This window comes from Cebus imitator, unplaced genomic scaffold, assembly GCF_001604975.1.
Source record: "Cebus imitator isolate Cc_AM_T3 unplaced genomic scaffold, Cebus_imitator-1.0 Scaffold369, whole genome shotgun sequence".
Taxonomy (NCBI): domain Eukaryota; kingdom Metazoa; phylum Chordata; class Mammalia; order Primates; family Cebidae; genus Cebus; species Cebus imitator.
In genome coordinates this window covers 144,773-153,684 of record NW_016107684.1, presented here as the reverse complement: position 1 = coordinate 153,684, position 8,912 = coordinate 144,773, and the positions used below count along the sequence as shown (strand labels likewise).

Genomic DNA, 8,912 nt, shown 5'->3' with positions numbered 1-8,912 from the left:
GGAGGCGGAGGTTGCGGTGAGCGAGATCGCGCCATTGCACTCCAGCCTGGGTAACATGAGTGAAACTCCGTCTCAAAAAAAAAAAAGAAATAAATAAGACTAAAAAGCTCATTCTAGGTAAGGAGACAGGCTGAAATAAATAAATAGATACAATAAAGTTTAGAGGTCTAATTGCATGAAGAACAGTTCTACCAAGAAAAAACTCTAGAGGTCGGGAAGGATTTTACTGAGTAGCTAACACTTGGTCGAAGTCTTTAAGAAGAAAAAAGTCAACCAGCTGGCAAAGTGCAGGTTGTGATATTACTGGTAAAGATGTGGAGGTGAAGGCGTGATAGTGATGATGCGGGGGAAAGGCTAACATTCACCAAGCAAAGTACTATTCAAGTTTCTTTACCTGTATTAACTCATTTATTAACTTCAACCCAGTGAGGTCCTAATATTATAATCGCCTCTCATACCTTTCCTTAAACAGATTAAGACAACTGAGGCAGTTTCTTGCCAGTGTAATACAATTAGTAAGTGATAGCTGAAATTTAAACCCAACACTCCGGCTCCAAGCCTTTGTTTTTAACCACGGTCATATTGTTTTTCAAGAATGGCAAAGATAACGGAAGAAAAAATTCAACATGGCAAAGGGACGTGATGCAATGATGCAAGAAAAAGGCTATAAAAACAGAGGAAAGGGCCAGATCAGAAAGGGCTTTGGAATAAGGAATTTTGTCTTTTATACTTCATTAATATTACTTTGGTCACAGAATGTAAAACAGATTAGAGAGTAACTACCAACTAGACCATTATAATAGTTTGAGTGAGAGATGAGGGCCTGAGCTAGGGAAGTGACAGATAAGGAATATTGCTATTAGGAATCGAGTGTCTATGAGCAAGTGGATCTAAGCGGTAAGAGGGAGGAAGGCCTGTCTCCTGACAAGAAAATTTGGTCGTTAAAAGCAGTGATTACAGTCATGTATACTAAGAACTTCACTAAAACCTGGAGATATCCTCACCAAGACAAATGCCACCCCCTCAATTAAGAACAATCTATTGGGTAAAAAAGCAGATAGGAAATTACAATAAAGTAGAAGTACAACAATAAGGAAAACAGAAATGAAGAAACCCAGAGAGACTAAAAATAAACTACAAGAGCAATAAATTTCAACCAAATTTCCTTGACACTAACAAGTCATGTAAAATGAGAACCTGAAAAGTTTTTGCAGATTAGACAATCAGAAAATTACTACAGATCTTTATCAGAAAATCACTAAAGATCTTTACCAGAAATTTCCACTGAGCAGGGAAGACACCTAATGTTGTATGATAAACATGAAGTGCTTAAGGGGGGTTAAGTTACTAAAAATTAGCAACATATAAAATGAAAAGCTACTAAAATAAAATCTCAGAGACTGCTTAACATACTATATATACTGTCTCCTGGGAACCTTTCTACAATAGTGGCAATATTGTCTTTCCTTACACAGTTATGTGTATCCCTACTATTGAAGTTTTCAAAATTAACAATGCATTGTTTAGGGATATATGCATGGGTGATGATACATAAAGAAAAGCAAAGGAATGAATAATCCAAATAAGAGGATAGTGGTTGCATCTAGGAGTACAGGGTTCAAATGGGCAAGGGCTCACATAGAGATTCTAAAGTTCTGAAAAATGTTCTATTTCTTGACCTGGAACTGGATGTTTATCATTATTTTTTTAAACCACAAGTGCATTTTGGCCATTTGTCTGTGTAAAATACATTTCATAAAAATGTTTAATGTACATAAATCTAAGAGAAGATACAAATCAATCCAAATCTAGTTGTTTAATAGAATTGAGGCTCAAATAGAACTGCATTGCACCTAGTTTCACTCTTACGTGACATTTTAGAATAAAAATTTCAAACTATAAGTCTATCCCTTAGATAGCAAAGAAAAAATAGGTTGTAGTTGGCAAATACATTACTAAAAAGAATTTTCTATAGTTTTCAAATCATTTCAATTGCAAAATCACTAAGAGAATAATCTCAAACTTATTTTTTATTCAAAAAAATAAAGATACTTAGAATGATTTTAAATAACATAAGCTTAAGTTCATGAAATTCTGCCTGGAAACTGAAAAAAAAAAAAAGTTCATGAAGTTCATCTCCCAGATGATATCTTATATGTGCCAAATAGATTTTGAAGGCAAATGCTGTAGTTCTGATACTTCGCAATTCACTTTAAAAACACATGCACACAAACACACACACATCCCCCAAAATACTTTATCATAAAGTTCCCACATCAATTTCCATTTCAATTATGAAAATTCTATATTTAGGAATAAGTATTGCTTACCTGTTCCCTACTGAATCTTGAGAGATCTGAAAGTTTGGAATGATAGAAGAAACACCATATTCATCCTGATACTTCTTACAAGATTTGTAATGATGTCTCATGCGATAGAATTTAATCTGTAAATTATTGATTAAAATGTGACTTTTAATTTAAAATAGAACTCATAAGATTTGAGATACTGTCAAAAAGAAGAAAAAAATTAAAATAAGTAACTAAATACTCCATTTAAACAAGAGTTTTATTTTTTTAAAGTAAGTGATTTCATCCTTAAGCAGGACTTAAAAATAGGTAATACATTTCTGTTTATTATATGTAGAGATGGAGAAGAGTCCATCTGTCCATAAACTCACTACAAAAAATAGCAAATAACTTTACACTTGAAAAGACACTACTAGTACTAGACAAAAAACTTAAAGTACTAAGATGATGCCAGATGCTATCGGGCATGTCTTATTATTTAACTTCTGCAGCCTAGCAGAGTTAAATGCACTTTAAAAAAAGTAAGTTCATGGCCAGGCATGGTGGCTCACATTTGTAATCCCAGCCCTTTGGGGGGCTAAGGCGGATGGATTGCTTGTGTTCAGGGGTTTGAGATCAGCCTGAGCAACATGACAAAACTCTGTTCATACCAAAAATACAAAAATTAGCGAGGTGTAGTGTGCACCTGTAGTCTCAGCTACCTGAGGAGCTGAGGAAAGAGGATCCCTTAAAATCTGGGAAGTCAAGGCTGCAGTGAGCCAAGATTGTGCTACTGTACTCCAGCCTAGGTGACAAAGTGAAACCCTGTCTCAAAAAAAAAAAAGAAAGAAAATTAAGTTCCCAGGTTAATACTTGGAACATTTTTCAGCTTCTCACTGAGAGGAATAGCCAAAATTCCTCAAGTATGTTTTCTAGCTTCACTTCATCAACCTGTCAGTGAAACACTTTTTTCAAAAAGATGGAAAAGCAGATCTGACTTGTGTGAATGCAAGAAATAGCAACCGGTTTTGCTCACTGATTTCATTAGCTGTTAGAAAAAATGTTGGTGATAAATCTATACACATGGATTTACTCAAAGCAAAACCACCCCTCACTATTTTATTCCTTCTCCAAATGATAGAATAACATCCATATTAGAGAATTAATGCTGGTTATTTGTTAACACCTAATTTTCCTACATGTTCCTTAAAATTAACCAAATATTTTGTGATTTTTTTTTTTTTTTTTGAGCAGAGTTTTTCTTGTTGCCTAGTCTGAAGTGTAATGACGCGATCTTGGCTCACTGCAACCTCTGCCTCCCAGTTCAAGCAATTCTACCTCAGCCTCTCAAGTGGCTAGGATTACAGGCATGTGCCACCACATCTGGCTAATTTTTTTATTTTTTGTAGAGATGGGGTTTCACCACATTGGTCAGACTGGTCTCGAACTCCTGACCTCAGGTGATCCACCCACCTTGGCCTCCCAAAGTGCTGGGATTATAGGCATGAGACACCATGCCCACCCCTTGTGATTTATTTAATAGATAAATACATAAGTAAAGTAAGCAGCTAGAAAGTCCCTTAACTACATAAATACATGTGACCAAACTAATCTAATAACATTTCTATGTGCAAAGCTGCAATAATGATGCTACCAGAAGAAAAACTTAAGGGTTGAATTTGTACCAGAATGGGGTTTAAATGAGCTAAATGCCAGCTTGCTCATTTTGTTAATTTAGTAAGTGATCAATGAGAAACTACTTTTAGAAAAATGCTATGCTAAATATGAAATTCGGTAATTTTTTTCAATCTCATTTATCAATAAGTTTATAATTGAGTAAGATCTATGCCCACAGCTTTTTTTTGGCCTTTTCTATCCAATTCCCAATCTACCTTCCTTCTTTTCAAAACAGTACCCACCAAGAAAATTCAAACAAGAATTTCAGAGTAGAAACTTGGCTTCCAAAGAAGAGAGATGTCACTTTTACTCTACCTGTTTTGCACAGCATCTGCAGCTACCAGAAAACTTCCTCATGATATTTTCAAGGTCTAAAGCCCGTTCGGGACATGCTCTCTCTCTTCTAGTCACATTTCCACGACACAGGGGACAATGTGTTCCACTTTCCCTCATTGCAGTCAGGAAACATTTTCTACAGAAACTAAACCAAACATTGTGACACGTTAATTAAAGAAAAAAATTACTCTTTTCATCGCTGTAATTAAATACAAACAAATGATTATGGATATGCATTCATGTTAAGTAAATTAGGCTACTCATAAGCACATAAATCTTACAAGTTTAAGAACTGTATATTTATTTATCAGAGAGTAAGACTGATAGGTGGACTAGATGGGAATATTTTAAAAATTACACTCAAGTCTGCTTTACAACTTCTTAACACAGTATATGATGAATAAATACTAATACTACATATTAATAATATTACTAGAGGAAGCAAGGTACAAAGGAAGAACTGGATCCTGGCTCTGCCATTTAGTAGCTGTGTGATCTTAGGTAACACATTAACCCATACTAGATCTCCATTTCCTCCCCTTACAAAATAAAAGGATGAATGACAAGCTTTTGTCTCAAACTGATGTGTATCAACATATTGTTCCACAAGACATAAACAGGTCTACTACAAAAGAGCACACAAACTGATTTGGGAAGTTCCAGGATAAAGTTAATAGATTTTACCCAAAATTAGGTGTTTCTCAAAGTTATCTGCATGTTCACAGGTGTTAATCAAAGTTACTTGGTCAGGAAATAGGAAAATTTTCCAAACAGTGTGCAATGGAACGTAATTTGAGAAATATTTAATACTTCCAGCTTTAAACATTTATAACCAACTTTCTAATTAGAATCAAACGAAAATCTTTTTATCTTCTCTAGCCCCACCAAATACCTTATTTGATCATTTTGCTTTCAGGAGAACCAGTTAAACTACAGACGTATATATCTGGGATCTAAAATACATATACATTTAATCCACTCTCCTTTAAATATATATGAGTATTCCTCATAACAAAAGTTGAGAAGTTATGGTGCCTTAAGAGATCACAGAACCTGAGTTTCCTAACTATGTGGCACTGTTAAACAAGTCAGTTTTCCCCCTCTAAAATGTTTCCTCCTTCGTGAAATAATAAAAGTATCTACAATTGATTGGGCTGTTCAGAGGATTAAAATAGATAACACATATAAAATGTTTAGCCAGGCGTGGTGGCTCAAGCCTGTAATCCCAGCACTTTGAGAGGCCGAGGCAGGTGGATCACAAAGTCAGGAGATCAAGACCATCCTGGCCAACATGGTGAAACCCCTCTCTACTAAAAATACAAAAATTAGCCGGGCATGGTGGCATGTGCCTGTAGTCCCAGCTACTTGGGAGGCTGAGGCAGGAGAATCACTTGAACCTGGTAGGCGGAGGTTGCAGTGAGCCGAGATCACACCGCTGCACTCCAGCCTGGCGACAGAGTAAGACTCTGTCTCAAAAAAACAAAAGTGTTTAATACAGTATTTGTGATTGTCAGGAAAGTGCTCAAAAAATAGTAGCTAGTATCATTAAAGCGGCACTAGAAGTTATTACCAATTAAGACCATTAACTAAAACGTAAGTCAGGGTGCAGTGGCTCATGCCTATAATTCCAGTGCTTTGGGAGGTCAAGGCAGGAGAATGGCTTGAGGCAAGGAGTTAAAGACCAGCCTGGGCAACATAGCAAGACCCTGTCTCTGCAAAAAATAAAAACTAAAAAATTAGCTCGGTGTGGTAGAATGTACGTGTAGTCCCAGCTATTCAGGAGGCTAAGGCAAAGGATCACTTGAGCCCAGGAGGTTGAAGCTGTAGTAAGCTATGAAGGTGCCACTGCATTCCAGCCTAGGTGACAGAGCAATACCATCTCCAAAAAACAATGATAATTAAAAATATTTACCATAACCAGAAACCAAAATAAGCAAAGTAAATAAGACACCAGTTTTGACTTGTCAAACTAAAAACTAGTTTTATTTATTTGTTTTTTACTTTTTTGAGACAGAGCCTTGCTCTGTCCCCCAGGCTAGAGTGTACTGGTGCCATCTTGGCTCACTGCAACCTCTGCCTTCTTGCCTCAGCCTCCCCGGTAGGTGGGACTATAGGCACATACCACTGCAACGGCTAATTTTTGTACTTTTTGTAGAGATGGGATTTTGCCAGTTGCCCAAGCTAGTCTTGCAACTCCTAAGCTCAAGTGATTCAGCCGTTTCGGCCTCCCAAAGTGTTGGGATTACAGACATGAGCCGTGGTGCCCAGCAAAACTAGTTTTAAAAATAGTAGAAATAACCAAAGCTGGGGACAGCAGCATATGCCTGTAGTCTTAGCCACTTAAGAGGCTGAGGTGGGAGGGTCCCTTGAGCCAAAGCATTCAAGGCCAGCCTGGGTGACACAGCATGGCCCTGTCTCTAAAAAAAATAGTAATAATAAAATAATGGGTGGGGCACAGTGGCTCACACCCATAATCCCAGCACTTTGGGAGGCCAAGGCAAGCAGATCACTTGAGGTCAGCAGTTCGGGACCAGCCTGACCAACATGGAGAAACACCATCTCTATTAATAATACAAAAACTAGCTGGGCATCGTGGCACATACCTATAATCCCAGCTACTTGGGAGGCTAAGGCAAGAGAATCGCTTGAACCCAGGAGGCAGAGGTTGCAGTGAGCCAAGATCATGCCATTGCACTCCAGCCTGTGCAACAAGGGCGAAACTCCATCTCAAAAAAAATAAAAAAATAAAAAATATTAAAACAATGGCCAGGTGCAGTGGCTCACACCTGTAATCCTGCAGTTTGAGAAGCTGAGCAGGGCAAATGGCTTGAGCTCACAAGATCAGCCTGGGCAACATGGCAAAACCCTGTCGCTACTAGGCTGGCATGGTAGTGCATGCCCGTAATCCCAGTTACTCTACTCGGGAGGCTGAGGTGGAAGGATCACTTGAACCCAAGAGGCAGAAGTTGCAGTGAGCCTAAATCGCGCCACTGCACTTCAACCTGAGCAACAGAGTGAGACCCTATTACAAAAAAAAAAAAGACAAAACGGGCCAGGTGCGGTGGCTCACACCTGTAATCCCAGCACTTTGGGGGGCTGAGGCAGGCAGATCACAAGGTCAAGAGATCAAGACCATCCTGGCCAACATAGTGAAACCCTGTCTCTACTAAAATATAAAAAGTAGCTAGGCATGGGTGGCTCGCGTCTGTAGTCCCAGCTGCTTGGGAAGCTGAGGCAGGAGAACAGCTTGAACCCGGGAGGTGGAGGTTGCAGTAAGCAGAGATCGCACCACTGCACTCCAGCCTGGCACCTGTCGACAGAGTGATACTCTGTCTCAAAAAGAAAAAAAAAAAAAAAAGACAAAAATGAAAAAAGTGGGAAGTACCAAGAGTTACGGGGGATATTAACCAACCTAAACTCACACTGGATGCTTTGGGAGTGTAAACTTTTACAATCATTAGGGAAACTGGGTGGCAGTATCCATTAGAGCCCATAAATTCCACTCTGAAGTATATACCCATCAAACCTACATATATAAAACCAGGAGCAGTGGGTTATGCCTGTAATCCCAGTACTTTCAGAGGCCAAGGTGAGAGGATTACTTGAGGCCAGGAGTTTGAGGCCGGCCTGAACAACATAGTGAGAATCTGCTCCTATAAAAAATTAAAAATAAAAATTAAATTTAAAAATTAGCTGGACATGGTGGTACACATCTGTAGTCCTACCTACTTGGAAGACTAAGGCAGGAGGATTGCTTGAGCCCAGTGGGTCAAGGCTGCAGTGAGCTATGATCACTCCATTGCACTCCAGCCTGAGCAACAGTGAGACTCTGCATATATTAAAAAAAAAATTAAAAATTAAAAACTACATACATTATCAGAAAAAAATTTGCTAGAAAGTTCATAGCCATATTGTTTATAACAGCTCCAAACTGAAAACTATACGTAGGTCCATCAACAGAGGAATGCATAATTATGGTATATTCACAAAATGAAAACTAAAATATGATGTATATGAGAATGAAAATGCTACAGCTACAAGCAACAATATGAACATGATATAATGTTGAGCTAAACAAGCCAGATTTTACAAACTTCATGATAATATTTCTATAGTGTACAAAAAGCAGTTAAACTATGTTAAAAGTCAGGATAAAGGTATCCTGAAGGAGGTGGGATACGTTCCCTTGGAGAAGGGAATATTAGGGGAGTTCCTGGGATGCTCATGTTCTGCTGCTTGACATAGGTGTTAAATGGTTTTTTGATATGGGTGTACTCAATTTGGGAAAATTCACTGAGCTATACATTTCTGATAGGGACACGTCTCTATATGCATTTTATACTTAAATTTTTAAAAACAATGGCCAGGCATGATGGTTCACACCTGTAATTCCAGCACTTTAGGAGGCCGAGGCAGGTGGATCACCTGGGGTCAGGAGTTTGAGACCAGCCTGGCCAACATGGCAAAACCCCATTTATACTAAAAATACAAAAATTAGCCAGGCGTGGTAGCAGGTGCCTGTAATCCCAGCTACTCAGGAGACTGGGGCAGGAGAATCAATTGAACCTGGGAAGCGGAGGCTGCAGTGAACCGAGGTCACGCCACTACCCT

General features: G+C 38.5%; 1 protein-coding gene across 4 annotated transcripts in view; it reads right to left on the bottom strand.

Moving 5' to 3' along the window:
* Window positions 1-8,912, bottom strand: part of RNF138 (ring finger protein 138) — a 40,418-nt gene that overhangs the window by 17,171 nt on the left and 14,335 nt on the right. For 3 of the 4 annotated variants that reach the window (XM_037730934.1, XM_017507128.2, XM_017507127.2), the window contains 2 exons: window positions 4,281-4,446; window positions 2,331-2,446 (listed from right to left, as the gene is read on the bottom strand). The exons of the other annotated variant lie outside the window; for it this stretch is intronic. In XM_037730934.1, the coding sequence (XP_037586862.1) occupies window positions 2,331-2,446; window positions 4,281-4,446 (282 nt within the window). The remainder of the gene's footprint in view (window positions 1-2,330; window positions 2,447-4,280; window positions 4,447-8,912) is intronic. 4 annotated transcript variants of the gene reach the window in all.